The 21008-nt window shown below is 41.2% G+C and overlaps 1 protein-coding gene across 1 annotated transcript; it reads left to right on the forward strand.

Moving 5' to 3' along the window:
• Window positions 1-269: 269 nt before the first annotated feature.
• Window positions 270-18528, forward strand: prpf19 (pre-mRNA processing factor 19). The gene is made up of 16 exons (XM_084430166.1): window positions 270-535; window positions 1177-1326; window positions 2231-2307; window positions 8664-8805; window positions 8879-8952; window positions 9938-10003; window positions 10097-10138; window positions 10225-10299; window positions 12452-12527; window positions 13106-13215; window positions 13301-13456; window positions 14167-14236; window positions 14747-14920; window positions 15607-15689; window positions 15798-15903; window positions 18174-18528. The coding sequence occupies exons 1-16, from the start codon at window positions 517-519 to the stop codon at window positions 18269-18271; spliced, it is 1518 nt and encodes a 505-aa protein (XP_084286292.1). The 5' UTR covers window positions 270-516; the 3' UTR covers window positions 18272-18528.
• The last annotated feature ends 2480 nt before the right edge of the window (window positions 18529-21008 follow it).

Consider the following 21008-nt stretch of genomic DNA (forward strand, 5'->3'; position numbering starts at 1 on the left):
AAATCTTTTGAAACACAGGCCGCTAAAAACACAGGTGCAGCTTTATACGTGTAAGTGAGTTCATGCTCCAGTATAGAAACACACCTGTTGTTTTACAACCAGCACATAGACGGCATTATGTCACGTGGTGCCTGTGACATTTCTCAGCGCTTTGTCATCACAAGCCAATCAGGCCGTTTGTGATTATCGAGAAGACTTTCTATTTACACGCCCATTACCAATTGTACAGATTAATATATTTAAAAGATTATACTTTTGCGTAAACATGTTCTGGCTGAGGATGTGGTGCGCCTTATGGCGGAAGCCCGTCCGTTTCAACTTCCGCTCTCCAGTATCCCGTCATGCACCGGTGTTTGAGCGGCACGGCATCTCAACGTGTTCCGACCGTCCTGACTCAGGGCATGCAGCGCCTTGACTGAGATAAAATCATCATCTCTGTGTGGATATTAACCCGGTGGATGAACTGATATAACTCCAGCTTTACCTGAGAAGCGGAAGCGCGTCTGTTCGAGCGAGATGTCTTTGGTTTGTGCGAGTAAGTGAGTTTGTTTCTGTTAGCATGAGTGATTAGCAGGGTTAGCCATTGTGCGCATATTAGCAGGAACTTTGTGTTTGAGAAACTACGCGTTAATAACGATGCTTTCCTCCACGGCTCTGCTGTATTTCACTGAACTAGAAGCGCATAAATGTGAAATCTGCCGCCTGAAGTTCTGCTTGTGTGTCTGGAGCCCGAGCTAACTCTGTGTCGGCGAGCGAAACACCGATAGAAAAGGGGAAAATAAACATAAACGTCAAGATTTGTGAAGTCTAGCCTAATTGTTGAGTTTAAACATTAGACGATAACGTGTGATATTCATTTGATGAACAGTGGTGGAACTATAATGAGGTATTTAGTTCTGCAGAGGAAACTTCATGTTTGTTTGTTGCTTTGAATGAAACCTTGATCATAACGCTACACTACTTTACTTTAATGTGTCTTTTGATACACTTAGTAATTACACGTTTAAGTGCTGAATACTATTAATTATCATGTACTTTCAGGAGTAGGGTTTAGTTGAGGGTTAGTTGCATATAGTGACGCACACTGTATTGTTGTTATCATTACCACAGTAAGTAACAAGGACACTGTAAAATGATGTTACATGATCTCAAACACAAATCTTGTCCCTCTTGCAGTCTCCAACGAGGTTCCGGAGCACCCGTGTGTCTCTCCTGTGTCCAACCAGGTGTTCGAGAGGCGTCTGATCGAGAAGTACATCGCTGAGAATGGAGCGGACCCCATCAACGGACAGCCTCTGTCTGAGGAGCAGCTCATCGACATCAAGGGTACAGGAGCTCGCTCGGAGGATCCACACACACACACACACTCGGCCCACCTCACAGTGTTCACACACAACCTCTGAGACCTGGCACTCAACGCCACAAACACACAGCAAATCTGCAAAACCATACACTAATTCTTGGCCTTCGACTTACTAAAACACTGCAAACCACAACACACACTTCTCTATGTAACACACAACAGTCTAACAGGAAGTGTCTTGATTTCCTTTTTCAAACACAGATATCAAAACACCACAGTAATTCGTCAGAGCCTCACACACAGACACACACACACTCCTCACATGAGCAAACACTCATTGCTTTGCTGAACACAAACCAATCATGGCTTTAGAATAGGCCTATAAACAGGTCAAAGGTCAAGTTATAGGTTCTTTGGACTGTGTAATACTGTATTCACAAACACTACAGTAAATATATATATATATACAGTAGTCAACATTTGAGGTGCATCAAAAGCTTTCATCAAAGTTATACATGAGTTTTGAACTATACCTGTTCTTGTGTTAGGACAACTTTGGTGAACTTCAGTGTTGAGTACTGTAGTTCGGTTTCAGTCTTGCTTTCGTGTTTAGCGTGAACTTTTCAACATCTCTGCCAATTACTTTCAATCTCGTACAGAAATGATCACAGGAGCTCATGAAAGAAGAGCTTTAGGATTTGAATAACTGTGTGTATATGATGCATTAAATAATATAATATGGCAGGTGTTTGCAACGTAAGACCAATGTGTGTGTGTGTGTGTGTGTTGCAATTCTTGGATTTGAGTGTAAAGTTTAGGCAAAAAAGAGGCAACGTTTTGAAAATGTGTGTGAGCAGTTGAAGTAAAGCTAAGATGAATGCACAGGTCCAGTATAATAATCCTCACACCTGTTCCTCTCTCTCTCAGTGTCTCACCCCATCCGCCCGAAGGCTCCCTCTGCCACCAGCATTCCTGCCATCCTCAAATCCCTGCAGGACGAGTGGGTGAGTTCCCGACCCCAGAACAAGGGTCTTCTCCACTGATGAGGTTCTTCTGGTTATTTCAGCCTAAAGTCCTGACTAGGGTTGTGTACCGAGACCCGGCACCGATAGGGAACCGGTGTGGAACCGGACCGAATCAAACGCAGATTTCGCTGCCTCTTAAATCATATCTCTTAAACGCCTCAGCTGCCGGTGAAACATCTGCCCTCTGCTTCTCTGAAACGGACACTAGTTAACCCTTCGACGCGTACGATCGTTCACACCGGTGTGATTAATGTTCAGATCACGTGATCATCAGCTTCTTTCGCTTCACGGCGTTTACAGTGATGTGATCTAAATACGCTCAGCGTGTGCAGGACATGAGTCAGGAGAGCTATGCTATTAGACCAGAGAAGATAAAGCATGTGAAGCTGGTTGTAGAACACCAGTATACAGACTCTGCTGTTATTAGCACTGTAGTGGTCTTTACTAGGGCTGGGTATTGACACACATTTCACACTTAGATTCGATTCCGATTTTGATTCAATATTGATTATTTTGGATATCAGCTACAACACATGGCACATTTCCTCAAGGAAAACATCTCTTCACTAATGCTGTAAACTAGGGCTGTACTCAACCAAAGAAAATCTTGGTCGACTGAAGTCCTGAAATTTTCGACTAAAAATCGACTAAAAATGACGTTAGAAAAAAAAACGTTAAATTAATTAGATGTGCACTGTGCGCAGTACTTGGTAGCCTTGTTGTCCGCCTAAATGAATTATAAATAAACATAAACAACTAGTAGGCTATTTGCAATATATTAAATCGTTTTTGACCTAATTATTTTGCACTGAAATGAGTCTGACACACGAGTCTGCGCATTTGCGCAATTGCGCATTAGGCTCCAAATAAAAAATAAAAAAGTTAGGTTATCACACTAAAACATTGAAATATGCAAATTCTGATATGTTCATAGCTTACTCAAAACAGACAGGGCAAGCTAACGCAGACAAGTGAGCTTACCACTTTTACAGTAGATGATATGTCATGTTTGTCGTCAAGCTGTGGAAAACTGTTGCTTGCAAACTTTGCATTCGACCTTTTTCCTGTTATCAATTTTAACAAAATGCTGCCACACTGTCGATTTCTTTTTTGTTGACATGTTAGAAGAGGACTGACTATTAAACGCTCTCACAATTAAATAAATAAAATAATATTCAGCATCAAACCTTCTACGCTCGACGCTCTCTCTTGGGTTGGACTAATCCAAAAAAGGTGAAAACAAGGGGGGTGTTTTGAAGACAGACTGTTACAGTGAAACAAGGGTATTCTGAAAACACCCCCATTAGCAGTAGGGCTGGTCCGAATACCATTTTTTGAGCTTCGAAGCTTCGATAGGAATTAACATCGAATATTCGAAGCTTCGGAAGGAGGGGGCTGAACATATTTTTCTCTCTAATAAAGGCAGGAATCTCTATGTGTCTGTCTGTTTGCATTTAGATTATTTATCTTGCATTTTGAACCGTTCATCCAATCGACTTCACGAGTGCAGTGTCACATTTGGTGCAATATAGACACGCGAGACGTGACACGTTCAGAATTAATAAACTTTTAATACAGAACAGCGCGAGCGGGAAGCGCGCGCGCCTCACGCGCAGGGCTCCGAGAACGGACACTGCACTAGTGATACAAAACACAGCCTAATATTTTTCTGAGTAACAAATAACTCTCAAATCAGAAATCAGCAGCACAGTAATTACTGACACAGTAAAGGGTAGGCTAATATATTGTTTCTATTCTATTTCCACAATGTCAAAGCAACACGTGCTTATAGCCTACAAGCTCAGGCATGCACTTCTGCCCATACAAACACCGCTGTTCTGCGCTCTAAAATAAGAGTATTGTATTTCGCCCAAAAATGCTAAAACAATAACCGTGTGAGAGCGTTTTAGGCTATATCATGTTATAGCCAGATATGACGACGCTTACAGCACGCGTCACCGCAGATCAGCATCTATTCATCAAGCCAACGTGCAACTAATCAAAGTGAAAGTGGGTCGCAGATGCTTTAACACACAATCAACTTCATTAAAAGTAAAGAACCGAAATGATCTTACCAGGGCTGTTGCGCGCTCTCTTATTGCGGTCTTTGATTTAGAAATTTTAGCTGACGATCAGTAAAATGCAGCTGTTGCTGGTGACGTGCACTCCATTACATCTGCCTATAGCGCGGGATTTGAAGTTCGGATTCATATCCGTTTTGCAAAAACACATGTATGTGTTCATTGTTCATATTGACAAATCAGAGAGAGCTATCCATCTGAGAAAACGCATGACAGCCCCATTCAAGCGCGAATGGGAACCGTTTCTAGGGGGATGCCAGGTGTGAAAAAAAAAAAAAAATTTAAACGAATATTCGAATGTCAAATTTGAAAATCGAATACCAACCCACCGAACGAATATTCGAATACTCGAATATTCTGGTACAGCCCTAATTAGCAGTTAGTGCTTTCCACCTGATGAAATGAGCGCGCCTCAGCGCGGCAAAACTGATGAAATAAACGCGGCAGAAAATCGACCAATCAGAATTTTGGTCGAACCAGAACGTATCGACCAACTAATCGACTAATCGACTAGGACAGTACAGCCCTACTGTAAACTATGGGAGTCAGCTGTGGCCTATAGGCTTCATTAGCCCACTGTAATATTGAAGGTTAAAATGAACTGATTTGTATACAAACACTTAAATTACACTTTTATTTATTTTTATAATAATAGAGTTATATGAAATATAAACATTTAAATGGTGGCTGTCATAAAAACCTGCCAGATTTATTCAAATATGCTGCATATATTTTTGTTTATATATATTTTATATATATATACGTTTTTCTGAGGTAAATGTGAATATATAAACATGACATTGTTTACTGATGTCTTTCCACGGTTGAAACACTGATTGAGCGACTCCATGTCACATGATACAGACTTCGATAAGTTGTACTCTACCTTTAACACACTTTCAGATGCTCATTCATGTTTATCTCGCGCTGTAACTGGTGTTATTAAGGTGGAGGAGAAGATCATGTGCTTCTCTTGAGCTGAGCCAGAGCGATCTCACGCCACAGCGACAACACGCTGTTTATGTTTTGGAATTTTGTAAGAAAATGGACGTAATTTGAAATCTGAGACTGTTTCATATCAATAATAACAAGCACAAAGATTATTGAGATTGATTGATTGGATGTGATGCGCTACAATGTTTCATTCATCAGCTGAGAACAGGAGGATTAATCGACTCTTGGGGTTTAAGGATCGATATCGGTTCATAAAAATGAGAATCGATTAAAATCGAGAAATCGATATTTTTTACCCAGCTCTAGTGTTTAGTGTTGGATTACTGTAGCTGGGTTAGCTGGCTTAGCTTTTATTGTGAATTTATGATGTAAATTTGTTGTTTTGTATTTAGACTACTTATATTTATATATTTACTCTAAAAAAATGTATATATTCAATTAAAAAAATATATATTTTTTTCTTTAATGTCATTCACCTCAAGTTCTTTCTTTTTTTAAGTATGGGTTCAGGCTCAGTTTAGGCACCGGTACCGTTTTAAAAGTATTGGTTTGGCACCGGTTTTGAAAAAAAAAAAAACGATCCCCAGCCCGAGTCCTGACCCACATGAGTCATGCAGATCTGTAATACTATTAAAAAAAGGAGGTCAGGAACTGGATACTTGTTATAAAAAATTAAATTTAAATTCCTTTGTGTGCATTTTAATAGGACTTTAAAGCACTGGTGTTTGCTCTGCTGCACACTCTCAGAAGAGAGACTTCTGTGTGATTTTGACTAGAGGTCGACCGATATGGTTTTTTTCAGGCCGATGCCGATCTTTTGAAATCCGGGTCGGCCGATGGCCGATAAATGCTGCCGATTTATTTTGGCTGATATTTGGCCGATTATGTGCTTGTTTTTAACCTCTATTTGAAAGATAAAATGTAACACAAATAATTACTTAAGATAGACAAGATTTCTCAACAAAAACATTTATTGAACACTTTACCAATCTGCACTTGTACAAAAAGAACTTGAGATATGTTTGGTAATTGTACCTGAATGGATTGAAAATTAATTTGCTACATTTCAGATTAATATATTTGTTTTCCTTAACATTTGAATTAACAGTAACTTAAACACTTTGCAGTTTGAATAATGTCCTGATAAACAAAATGACGGAGTATGTTTTTATGTTTCCACTGTTCGATCGCGCCCGCGCCTCACACACACACGCGCGCGTTTGCACACAAATAAGTAAACACTTTGCGACTTTAAACACACGCGACTTTTCGATCTCGATCGCGCCTCTCTCTCTCTCTCTCACACACACACACACACACACACACACACACACACACAACGCATTGCAATCTTTACATCGCAGCCGGAGCTAAAGCGGAGCTACAGATTAGGTGTCCCTAAAGAACCCGCGTATCTAACAGTAGTTCCGCATTACTTTGCACGCGAGTTTTATTTATTTTTATAGCGTGTATTCTCCGTGGAAATGTATACACCGAACCGTGACGCCTGTACCGTTTCGGTTCAATACGAAAACATGTACCGTTCCACCCCTAGTCTACAGTGAAATACAGTCACACATTACACTACTGTTTGGCCAGCATTTTAACAGTGTTTAATCCAGCTACTAGCTAACGGAATGTTAAAGTTAACTGCTGACTAGTGTCAAGTGCAGCGAAGCGATGTTTCTGTTATTCTAACGTCCGTTTTCAGAGCATCCAAGAGAAGCACAGACATAACAGTAGCACTGATATGAAGCACAGAAATGCGCGTTGATATTCGGTCCGGTAAATAACGGTCGTTAAGGCACCAGTGCCGTATTAGCACCGGGTCTATCTGTAGCTACCCAACCCTAGCAAAGCAAAGCCAGTCCTTCACTAGCATATAGTTGGTCTCTTTTTTTTTATTACTTATTTCTCTGCATTGAGTGACAACCCTCTCAAATATAAGACACACAAACAGAACAAATAAAAGTCTCAGATTCACTGTCTGTAAATTCTTACTTATTGTGACATGATCGCAACCCTTCTGCTGTGCTAATGCAACCTCAACTACGCTATCAAGTTCAAAGTAGCCGAACGTCATGTCGCCTATTCATGTTTTTTCTCTAAGTTGGCAGTAACATATCAAAAGTTTTTAATTAAATATAAAGGAGTTTTCTCCAAGGAACTTAGCTCCTTCCTTAAGCACTGGATGAGGTCTGCTCACTCTGCTGGAGAATGACTCTAGGCGCAGCAAGCGTCGAACGCGTGTTCCACAACAACACTAGGCTGCCCACAGATGCGCCTGCCTAATAATCGGCTTGATACACTTGGATATTGGCCGATGCCGATTACGTTAAAAATGCAAAAAATCGGCTGATCAATCGGTCGACCTCTAATTTTGACCCGTTTAAGCACGAGACGACTCAGCTCTTAAAGTGACAGCACTGATGTTCCTCTATAATAACACTGATCAGACAACAGACAGAGAAGATTCACTCGTTCTTCACTGAATAACCTTTGCAACTATAGTTGTGATGTATTTTATTAATAAAGTCCAGTGTTATTTTACATTTGATTACAGTTTCTGAACCTGAAAATATTAAAACACAGTTTATTTCAGTCGTATATTTGTTCACTTGTGTCTATTTGCTGCGATTGCTGATTTATTCTTTAATCACCGAGTTAATTGTCTTTAATGCTTGAAGTGTATATCAGTTAGACTAGGTGTTCTTCTATGGTGTTTCTAATCCACAGGCAAACGCTCCTCTTGTTAGTCTTGTAGTCTACAATTAAATGTTTTGCAATAAGACTTAAAATATGAAGGATATCTAAGGTTTTTTTTTTTTTTTCATATTGGAATTGAAATAAAAAAAAATAGATAAGAATCTAAATCGATAAGTAGAGTCGTAATCGTAAACGTTAAAGTTCAGACGATACCCAACCCTAGTGTGTTTAGCTCTAGCAGTGGCAGTAATGGGCTAGTGGTGTACAGTTAGAGACAGGTGAGAGCTAAGCTAGCTGACGTTACCCCAGTGCATTACTAGCGGTGTGAGAGCTTCGGCTGAACACTAGCTAGCTTTACACTCAAGGGGTTAAAGTAGCCGACGTGTCAATCATCGTTGCGTTCGCTGGGGTTGCTGGGTATTAAATGTCCTGTGTTTTTCACGTGCTCAGTCACATTCTGACCGGCTATAATAATGATCTGGAGGAATTATGAGCTGAAGTTTCACAGACACGTTCTAGTGATACCAGAGATTTATATTCACCTGTGTTTTTCACTCGCACGATCTCATCTGTGTGTGTGTGTGTGTGTTCCAGGACGCAGTGATGCTGCACAGCTTCACTCTGAGACAGCAGCTTCAGACGACTCGACAGGAGCTGTCCCACGCTCTCTACCAGCACGACGCCGCCTGCAGGGTCATCGCTCGCCTCACCAAAGAGGTCACGGCTGCCCGAGAGGGTAAGAGAGAGTGTGTGTGTGAGGTCCTCTCTGGGGTCGTGACAGCACTCACCTGTTCATCTTCTGCTTGCAGCTTTGGCCACGCTGAAGCCTCAGGCTGGACTGGTGGCTCCTCAGGCGGCTCCTGCGTCCCAGCCCGCAGCTGTGGTCAGTACTGCACATCACACACACACACACACACACCACTGCTGCTTCATCTGCTAGCCGTTAGAGGCCATCTGATGAGTGTGCTGTGGGGATGATAAAGCACAGCTGTGGGAAACACTCACGCTTGCACTGTGTGATGTAGAGTCTGTCCACATCTCCTTATGTCGCTAGTCTGTAGTAGGGCTTTCAAAATGGCTGAAAAGCTACACTTCTGTCTTAAATATTAGCAAAAGCAAACTTAATGTTAGAAGAAAAGGTACTGGTTTGTCTCCTATATCCGCGAGCGCAATAAGCAAATATAAACCAAAGCAAGCGTCGCATCTTTTATTGAAGTGAAATGACATTCACTTATTAAAGTGCATTCACTTTTGAAACAATTGTTCTTAAAATATATTTTAAAAAACAATTTATCTTTGTTAAAGCTACAAAAGTAATCTTCCCTTCCCAACCCTCTACACACACTTTGGCAATAGAATCGCCATTGGCTAGTCATGTTTTTGGGTTACTCGCCATAATATCTTTGTAAAATGGCACAGCTTTTTAAATATCAAAATGTACACTCTTACAATCAGTCAATCCAGCATTATATTATAATCCAGCATTATATTATAATCAAGCATTATTTAATGATAGAACTTTAGTAAACTTGATAATCCTGCATGAATGCGTATTTGTCGTTTTAACATTACTTCAGTGTGGTGTGTAAGATATTGTTCATCATTCAGTGCTTCTGTAAAAAAAATAGATTATAGTAATTTATTATGAAAAGATGATACTGATTCTGCTACTAATAATGACTATATAGCCTACAACACATGAGCTGCTGGGTTCATGAACGTTAATCACGTTGTCAGCTGTATAGTGTACAATAGATCGAACTGATAATCGATTATGAACCACAATAATCGTATCATGAGATTCTGGAGCTAGCGTTCATGGCTCAGTCTAGTGTAGTGTTTGATTGTAATGTCTGTCCCCTGTTTAGGGAGCCGGCGGAGAGGCCATGGAGGTCAGTGAACAGGTGGGAATGACCCCGGAGATCATACAGAAGGTGCGTGACACACAAGTGTTCATCAGGGGTATGATTGTGTGTGTGTGAGATCACATGTTCAGAAGTGATCAAGCTGATCTCCTCTCTTTGCAGCTCCAAGACAAGGCCACCGTCCTGACCACCGAGAGAAAGAAGGTGCGCTTTCAGTCATTTTTACGTTTAACTTATGTGCTTTTACACGTGTTCTTAACCTTCTGTGTGTGTGTGTGTGTGTTCTTCAGAGAGGAAAGACTGTGCCGGAGGAGCTGGTCAGAGCAGAGGATCTCAGCAAGTATCGTCAAGTGGCGACCCATGCTGTGAGTCACCAAGACACGAGCGTTTCCCATTGTTCACTCCATAGCTCTGCTCCCAAACATACGAGTTGTGTTCCCCAAACAAATCTGTGTATCTCATATCTGTGGTTCATAACGCTTCTCACCGGATCTCCCAGCGCTGTGTAGCAGCGGTGTCTCGTGATCCAGATGGGTCTGCGATAGGGGTGTGTGATCGATATCGTCTACAATAATACCGTGTCATTATCCAGAATGTCCCTCACGTCACTGAAACACATCTAGAGGTGCACTCGTACTCTACATGTAGTCTAGTAGCTTAGACTAGTGCACTTGTGAGCGCACGCTTTCACTGTGAGATTTACTCTTAAAATCTTTTTATAATGACCTCAATATTCAAGAGAAGGGGCAAAAATACCTCTGTCTTTATATTTATATTTAATATAGTCAATCAGAATCACGTGAAGAGTGCTGTTTATTTCTCCAAATATCAGCATGATTACACATGTGATCTTGTTTATTGAACTGTTGTAAAAAACAAGTTCATATTAAGTGACTTGCATTTTAGACACATTGCCTGTTTTTACTCCATTTCACCAATGATAAAAGACACGGCAGTGTTTCGATACCGAATGAATGATTCAATGACTCGCTCATTAAGACAAATGCTTCGTTCCTGAATGAATCGGCCGTTTGAATGAATCAGTTGAAACTCATTGACTCACTCATTAACAGTGACTAAATTTCACATTTAAAGTATCTTTTCTTTTTTTAAATCCATTTAAAACATCAATATTCAACGTTTAAAACATCAGCACATTCTGCATGTGTAAGTGCGGGTTAAAGCCCCACTAGGTAAGATTTCCGTTTTGGTCAAACAACGACCCCTAGAGTCGCTGTGGACTACTTGTAATTAACGTTACTGTCGTAAATACCACTCACGCAGAGCAGTCTCTTCACTCACGGCCTGATCCCCTCCCCCCTGTATACCGGTCCCTGTTCAGTCGGATAGAAGCTGTAACGAGTGGGAATAAGGTGTGGCCCCTTTAAGAGCTGCGCGCGCCCTGTTGAACTGGCAGTCTGTATTGTATGTGCGCCTCGAACACCCCTTAAGCGGGTTGTTTCTGTTTGATGCTCATTTTTGTCCTATTTTTGTCTATCAAGTAATGCTGTGGACGGTAGAACATGTGACAGACAGTTACACGAGTTCGATTGGGGAATAAACACAACTTGTTACAAATCGTCGGACATCGAACAAGCACAGCTAGCCTCCGAAGATGTCTACTAGTAACGTTACTAATCCATCAAGTACGGCAGGTGCTTTTTATCTCACACCAACGAGTGAAAGCTTGTCCGAGTGATGTACAATATAAGCAATATAACGTTATTTACAAGTCCAACAGCATGTGAGGACGTGTTGGGGGAAGTGAGGTAGCCTATGCCGTAAAGCAGTCTAATTTTGTAGTTATTTTTGTTCTCGCGGGTTACTAACCGAAACCCGAAGTTTAAAAGTACGATAAAAAGCGATACAGACCCCGTCAGGCTATGGCAGACGTCTCATTCAACCTATTTTAAGTCGATGTACCATCACAAGAGTCTTGGAAATATATTATGAAGGTTGAAAAGTTACCTGGTGCTGCTTTAAACACATTGATGTCATGCATTTTGTTAAAACTGATTTCATTTAATAGGTAACAGCCCTATTGTGTCTTATTGTTATTGAATTTATGGATTCAATGTGAGAATGAGACACAAAATCTGATGGATACATTTAATTAGGTTAAAATGGCTTTATAAAGGTGGAAATCAATGTAAACTGAGTGTAAAAGATGATTTCTGTCACTGCTGTGAACTGGCCACAGCATATGAAGAATATCAGGAACTTTAGGAGTCTGTGTCCACGAACCTGCCAAGGTACACACACTCTTTTATCTATATCTATATCTAAATATTATCTATAAAATCACACAGAAATATTGAGATCCTTTTTTTGTCAATATCGCACACCCCTAGTCCGCGAGTAAACTGGTGTGATCGCTGTACCAGTACGACCTTTCCAGTTGCTCTGAGAAGAAAAGGGTCTCAGTCCCGAAGCCCTGGCTATGTGTGTTTATGCTTTTTCCAATATTGCGTTAGCTCAGCAACATGCGAACATCAGGCTTTGTTTTCCGCTTCACAGGGTCTTCACAGTGCCAGTGTACCAGGAATCCTCTCTCTGGATCTCTGCCCAACAGACACCAACAAAGTCCTCACCGGTACCGTTACAATACATTCACACCAGGCCTTAAAAAGTCAGATGTGTCAAATTTAAGGCCATCAAAAGTCTTAGATATCCTGAATGGTATGAGTCTTAGTCTTCATTTGGGGACTGAAGAACAGGAATATGGCTTTAAAGTCCCACTGAAGTGCTTTGATACGCACAGCTTTGTTTGATGCGTTGACGTAATTTCCACTGAAACAGGAAGCTAAGGCGGGACATGAATGGCTCCTCCCCCTTTTCAAATAACTGCTATATTCTTAAAGGGATAGTTCACCCAAAAATGAGAATTAGCCCATGATTTACTCACCCTCAAGTTATCCTAGGTGTGTATGACATTCTTCTTTCAGACGAACACAGAGTTATATTAAACAATGTCCTTTATAATGTGAGTCAATGGCTGTATGTCTTTTGAAGTCCATCAAAGTGCATCCATGGATATGGATCTATGGATATTTTTAGGTGAACTATCCCTTTAAGTTTGCACACGAATACGACATGATCACACGTGGTCAGATTAGCACATGTGTCTCCTGTGAGCGCTTGCACATGTAATTACAGTGTTTTTCTCTTCAGGTGGTGCGGATAAGAACGTGGTGGTGTTCGACCGGCGAGAGGAGCAGATTGTCGCCACCCTCAAAGGACACACTAAAAAGGTCTCGTCCGTCATCTACCACCCTGCTCAGGTATGCCCTCGCTCCTCCTCACACACACTCGTTCATCAGGAGGTGTGTGTCAGATCTCTCACCGCTCTTCCCCTGTTCTCCTCAGTCGGTGGTGTTCTCGGCGTCTCCGGACAGCACGATCCGCGTGTGGTCGGTCACTGGGGGAAACTGTGTGCAGGTCATCAGGGCCCACGAGGCGGGAGTCACCGGCCTCTCTCTGCACGCCACTGGAGACTATCTGCTGAGCTCCTCTGAGGACCAGGTAACTCACACACTCACTCACTCACTCACTCACTCACTGACTCACTCACTCACTCACTCACTCACTCACTCACTCACTCACTCTCTCTCACACTCTCTCTCACTCTCTCACTCACTCTCTCACTCACTCACTCTCTCACTCACACTCTCTCACTCACACTCTCACACACTCACTCACTTTCACTCACACTCTCTCACTCACTCTCTCACTCACTCTCTCTCTCACTCACTCTCTCTCTCACTCACTCACTCTCTCACTCACTCACTCTCTCTCTCACTCACTCTCTCACTCACACTCTCACACACTCACTCACTTTCACTCACTCTCTCACTCACTCTCTCACTCACTCTCTCACTCTCACTCACTCTCACTCTCTCACTCTCACTCACTTTCTCGCACTCTCTCACACTCTCACACTCTCTCTCTCACACTCTCTCACACTCTCTCACACACACACATACTCTCTCTCACACTCTCTCTCACACTCTCTCTCACACACACACACTATCTCTCTCTCTCTCTCTCTCTCTCTCTCTCTCACACACACACACACACACACACACACACACACACACACTCACACATTGTTACATATCACAGTATGAACTGTATGAATCGAGAGCCCCATTAACTTGTTTGTATCAGTTTTCTGTGTGTCTCTGAGTGTAAAGCATCTCTCGTGTGTGTGTGTGTGTGTGTGTGTGTTGTAGTATTGGGCCTTCTCTGATGTGCAGACTGGACGTGTGCTGACTAAAGTCACTGATGAGACCGCTGGTTGTGGTATGTGTTCCAGATATTAACCATATATTCTGTGTCCTGTTGATAATATAAATATTAATTAGGGATGCACGGATACGAAAATCCTGTCCGATACCGATAAGTATTTATATTATATATGGTGGGCGATATATCATGCATCTCTAATATTAACCTCATTTATACGCTTTGGAACTAAAAACTCTTATTCAGAGCTAGTTTAATGTGACGTGTCACTGACAGCAGGGCCTGAGGGAATATTCCCCCATAGGCTCTACCTGACGCATCATCAGTCTTTCCTTTCCTCGAATCTCTGCGTAAACTAGATTTTTACTGTTTCATGTCTTGCATTAGATCATTTGAATCTTCTTGTCAACATTGGCTTCCGGATGAAATGAGTGAATGTAAATGTATAACATGCATATAAAACATATATTGAGGATCTTCAAAAGGCAGTATTTGTTCCTCAGCCCTTAAATGTGATGAGTGCTTGCGTGTGAGTAAACTGAGGCGTTTCCCGCTCTTCTCCTCCAGCTCTGACCTGTGCTCAGTTTCATCCCGACGGCCTGATCTTCGGCACCGGCACAGCTGACTCTCAGATCAAGATCTGGGATCTGAAGGAGCGCACCAATGTGGCCAACTTCCCCGGACACTCGGGTCCTGTGACGGCCATCGCCTTCTCTGAGAACGGCTACTATCTGGCCACCGGTAGGTCACATGACCCGCACTGAGCTTCATGCAATGCTGATTATTACTGTCAAGCTGCTTTGGAACAGTGTTAATGTTGTAATATCTCTTAATTATGAAACTAATTAAAAAAAAAAAATTATTTTAAAAATCTGTTCAGTTTAATAACTGTCAATAGTTATGTTTCCATCAGCCTATTTTTATGTTTTATGTGTTATAAAGCCTATTTTGGGGATATCTCATAAAAAACTGCAGGATGGCAACATTTATAAATTCTAAAACTTAAAAAGAGTTTTTTAAATATCCAATAAGAGGACGCAAGTGTTGCGGAGCAGCTTTACAGTAATGAAGCGTTAATGTTGTAAAATCTGTCAATTATGAAACTAATTTCAACTTAGTGTCATTATTCAGCTCAATTTAAAACAGTGTTGTTTCTATTCAGTTTAATAATATTAATTATGTTTCCATCAGCCTATTTTTATGTGCATTTTAGGATATCACTTAAAAAAAAAAAAAGCAGGTTTGCAACGTTCATAAATTCTAAATCTTCCAAAAAATATAAAAAATATCCTATAAGACACACACATATGTTAGAAACACATTTACCATTAAGTCCCTCTATGAGCAGAGCAGACCTCTTTGGCTCAGCGTCAGCTCTGGATCTCTGGATGAGTGTATAATGGTCCCGGATGTTGTTTGTCCCGCAGGTGCTCAGGACAGCTCACTGAAGCTGTGGGATCTGAGGAAACTCAAGAACTTCAAGACAATCACTTTGGACAACAATTATGAGGTGTTGTATAAGCCACAGATGAAGCTGTGAAGATGAGCATGTGCTCTTCATGAGTTCCTCACTGTTTTCCCTGAGAGCCTGTCTGATGTTCCCGTGTGTCTCCTGTAGGTGAAGTCTCTGGTGTTCGACCAGAGCGGGACATATCTGGCCGTCGGTGGATCCGACATCAGAGTTTACATCTGCAAGCAGTGGTCTGAGGTGCTCAACTTCTCTGGTAGGTCCTGCGAAACTACTGTGTGTGTGTGTGTGTGTGTGTGTGTGTGTGTGTGTGTGTGTGTGTGTGTGTGTGTGTGTGTGTGTGTGTGTGTGTGTGTGTGTGTGTGTGTGTGTGTGTGTGTGTGTGTGTGTGTGTGTGTGTGTGTGTGTGTGTGTGTGTGTGTGTGTGTGTGTGTGTGTGTCTGTGTCCAAGAGTCACTCAGAAACGCCTTCCTCTGGTGCTCTTCGATCATTTTAGACTGAAAAATTGTACATTGGTTTTTTTTTTTAAACATGTATTAGTGGGAATGTTACGAAACTTGGCAAAGGTTTTGGCACTTGCTGTGTGAACACATAATAATCATGCACATGACTGGAACAGGTTAAATGGTCCTGAGAGAAACAGTCCCGCTTGAGCTCCTCGCGGTCAGAAACGAGCGCATTGTAAATGAATGAGAGGAGTTTCCTCTAGTGGAAGCGTTTGGTACTGCAGCTGAACACACTCTCACTGAACGCTCATTCACTGAGGTATCAGCCGCACATCTGGAGCACCACTGCTTTACATTTATGCCTTTCATTTTCTCACTGTTTTAGAAAATATATATTTCATATAAAAATTGAAAATAGCATTTTTGTACGTTTTTCATTGCAATAAACGTAAATTATTTTTAAGCTCACTTTTTAAAACTTGTTTCACTTTATCAATAATCTGCCGAGTGTCGTCTTTGAAAAGAGATCAGGCTGAAGTCTGAGTGCTGAAGCATTCAAGATTTACAACAGTTTGAGTTCAGGGCAATGCTAAAGTGATTATAAATGCAGAGTAAATATAATCAGGGCATTAAAAAGCATTACATTTCAATCCTACAGGCATTAAACATTTACAGTTTTTGAAGAATTTTATATCAATTTATTTGAATATAGCCTTCATAATTAATCCTTTTTATTTGCTGTTGCAGAACATGTACATTAGTGTGATAAACACGCGGAACCGGTCAGGTATTGCTTCCGGCCGGAGACAGTTATTATAGGTTTATGTGAGGATTGTTTAAGTTCACTTAAATTAAAAGTTGTTATATTTTTTTGAAGCCTAATGTTAAAAAAAATGTAGCTTTCAATTACACTGTAGTGTTGGATGGCTGTAATTAATGTTTAAAATTAGAGGGGGAAAATCATTTGTATCCAGACATCAATAGCTGTATTAGTATCAGTGAGACTGGCCTTATGTTGTCTCTACATTCATTTGTAGATTAACTGTGACATTATTACATTATAAAATATATAAACTCATATAAACCTATAAAAATGTAAGTGTTTTTAATTGCGATTAATCACAGGAAAAATGTGATTAATCGAGTTAATTTGGTGTAATGGATCGACCGCACCGAGGATCCGAGGTTAGGCGATTAAAAATGATTAAAAATGTAAAAAAGGCATTACATTTAATTTGAAGATTCCTGCAGAAACCCTGATAATGTGGGACCATAACACCCCCTAAAAATACAACATATTAAATAAATAAATAAATTATCAAGCTAAAATATAGTACATTAATTTGGTTGAAATAAAATGATAAATGTTGGTCCTCTTGGATGGAAACACGCGAGCAGCACCAGAGGGTTGAGGTGTGTGAGGAGTGTGTGTTGTGCGCTCTGAGCTGATGTGTGTGAGGAGTGTGTGTTGTGCGCTCTGAGCTGATGTGTGTGAGGAGTGTTGCGCTCTGAGCTGAGGTGTGTGAGGAGTGTGTTGTGCGCTCTGAGCTGATGTGTGTGAGGAGTGTGTGTTGTGCGCTCTGAGCTGATGTGTGTGAGGAGTGTGTGTTGTGCGCTCTGAGCTGATGTGTGTGAGGAGTGTGTGTTGCGCTCTGAGCTGATGTGTGTGAGGAGTGTGTGTTGCGCTCTGAGCTGAGGTGTGTGAGGAGTGTGTGTTGTGCGCTCTGAGCTGATGTGTGTGAGGAGTGTGTGTTGCGCTCTGAGCTGATGTGTGTGAGGAGTGTGTGTTGCGCTCTGAGCTGAGGTGTGTGAGGAGTGTGTGTTGTGCGCTCTGAGCTGATGTGTGTGAGGAGTGTGTGTTGCGCTCTGAGCTGATGTGTGTGAGGAGTGTGTGTTGCGCTCTGAGCTGATGTGTGTGAGGAGTGTGTGTTGCGCTCTGAGCTGATGTGTGTGAGGAGTGTGTGTTGCGCTCTGAGCTGATTTGTGTGAGGAGTGTGTGTTGCGCGCTCTGAGCTGATGTGTGTGAGGAGTGTGTGTTGCGCTCTGAGCTGATATATGTGTGTGTGTGTGTGTGTCGTAGATCACTCTGGCCTGGTGACCGGCGTGGCGTTCGGAGAGCACGCTCAGTTCCTGGCCTCCACCGGCATGGACCGAAGCCTGAAGTTCTACAGCCTGTGATGAAGCGTGTCCATCAGTCTCTGCTGTGCATGTGTGTTGTAGATATACATCATCATCATCATGATCGTGATGAGTCCTCTGAGCGCCCAGTACACACCTCAGGCGCTCCTCTCTGTCACTGCTCTTCTCCTGTCCTCCTCTTTGACTGTAGGCTGGTAAACTCTGTTAGTGTCCCATGACTGTTCTTTTTTTTAATCCTTTTGTGGACAATAACAACAACTGTGACATAGATTCCAATAAAGTTTAAATGGTTTTTATGTATTGTTCTGGTGTGATTTTCATGTCCATTGAAGGTCGTTGCTAGCCTGGCAAGCCAGACCTACATCAAGATGTTAGGTCTGGCAACTCTCCATAGACACGGCTCAATCCGAGGGATAAACGGCTGTCTTTCAGATTCCCTCTGCAGGCAATAGGACAGCGCTACAACCAACCAGAGCGTTTTCCCACCAGCGGAGCTAGTTGATAGATTAAACTTTTGCCGTATCTGGCCGGCAAAACTACGAACACATCTTCCTTTTTTTAAGAATGACTTAAGTGCCGTTCTTTTCTCAAAGAAAAGCTTAACTCCAAGTCCTCCAGAGTCGCGGCCAAAGCCGATTGTTCGCCAGCAGCAGCAGCCATTCTTTGATTTCAAGTAGCAGGGAAATGTCGCAACTCTTGTTGTCATTATGTTAAGTAGTGGTCGACTGATATATCGCCAAGGCCGATATTTGGCATTTTTGAAATATCGGCACTGGCCGATACGTTTTTCTGATTGGCTGATGTGTTGGAAGCGGGACTTTTATTTTGACGGCGCTCCGGACTTTTATTTTGACAGCGCCAGAAGAGAACGGCAACGCAGCTCCTCAGATCACATAGATATAAACACTAGATGTCGCCTTGGGGTTCTAAACATGCGTCAAAACCGCCGCCATCTTTGAACAGGGGTCTTGCCATAGGAAGTAGCTAGGTAACGCTGCTATCTCCGCCTATACTTCAATTTTATGGATGATACCGGACTTTTGTGCTGCGTATGGATGTTCACACGAACGAAATCTAAACCAGACAGCATGGGATTAGATTTACTCTGTGGATGGTAGTAGTCAAGTTGTTTTTTAAAAAGTTCAGTGTACATTTCTCTGCTTGGAGGAAGAAAATGAACTGTGATTCTCGCACAGCTAATGAACTGTGAATATTCTTTAGATATTATTTGAAATAACTCTTGTGTTTAAAATGTACAATATGCAGGAGTTGATCCTCAATACCCACTTTTGGCTGTGATGTGCTGTGTTGTTCCTAACTTTTGATTTTTTACCGATTGTACTCAAACCTTTTAATGAAAAAAAAAAAAAAAAAAAAACCTGTAAGTACAGTCCTAATAGTATGCTGGTCCTCTCCCTGTCAATCTTTAAACAGTACATCCATGATTATTATACATAGAATTCCGCAAATCTTATGTAGCCTATGTGTGGGTTTTGCACAAGGACAGTGGGCTCAAGGGCTTGTTTCTTTTCCTTGCAAACTGGGGATGGAGGTGTGGAAGGACACTGAAATTTGTGAAAATGTCAACTGTTTAAATCCTTTCTTTAAAGTGAATTTCGTTTTGTATAAATTGTATCTTAATTTTAATAAATTTTATTCATCAACAAATTGCTTGTTGATATAATCATGGAGGCGTCCGCGCGGTCACTTAATTATTGCACGTTAACTGGAGCGCATCTCATCCTAACTTAACGAAACTCAGCCTATGCCTCACACAGACAAGAGAAATACATCAAATACACAAAGCTTAAAATAGTCTTTAAACGAAATAATTTAAAACGAAAGAAAAAAGCTAGGCTACTCTCTGATTATGTAATCCATTATGTGCATTTCTCTCTCTAGGCGCGTTCACTACGGAGATGGCGATCGTCAACTTCATCTCTGCAGCCGACACTGTCAGAAGTTTATTAATAAAAATCAATGCACGCGTCACCGGATTTACAAATGCACTTCTTGCTTGTTGCACGCACACATATTATGTCGAAATAACGAGATATTATGTTGAAATAACATTATTCTTAATAAAACATCTTTTAGAATATTTGATTGAATGCTGAATGTTGCGCTTGTTCAATTTAATAAAATTAAAAATTTAATTGTGATCATTAAAATAATTGAATATTAAATATTTAGTGGCCAAGTTTTGCTCATTTATATATGTATTATATAGCAATAGTTTATTCTAAGTTTACTCAAGTGGAAGAATGTGACTAATAAACGTAGGCCTACTAGCACTATGCATTATATTTTGAAAAAGAAGTAATTATCTTAATATCAAAACCTTAAATTTCCTCTGGACTCAATGATAAATACATGACTGACCGTTGGAACGAACCATAAAAACTAGAAAATCGCATTCATGACGATTTATGGTGATTTTATTTCCGTTAGACCTTTGCCTACATTGACGCTGATGCATTAAAGAGGAGGGGCTCCCCTGTTCCAAGATGGCGGCTCTATTGACGCATTCGTTCCAATGAACTGCCGTATACAAGGCGACATCTAGTGTTTATATCTATGCTCAGATCACACACAGCGCTCACTCACATTCTCCATCTTCATTAATTTACGATCTCTCAGTCATATCTAATACTTTGTTAGACAGAACTGGTAAACAAAGTAAATGGTATGCGAAGTAAAGCGTTTGCTTTTATATCATTTGTAACAGAAAAGGCAAACAATCAGGCTAAAATACTTTCTCATTTGCCGTCAACAT

The sequence above is a fragment of the Rutilus rutilus genome (assembly GCF_951802725.1).
Source record: "Rutilus rutilus genome assembly, chromosome: 14".
Taxonomy (NCBI): Eukaryota; Metazoa; Chordata; class Actinopteri; order Cypriniformes; family Leuciscidae; genus Rutilus; species Rutilus rutilus.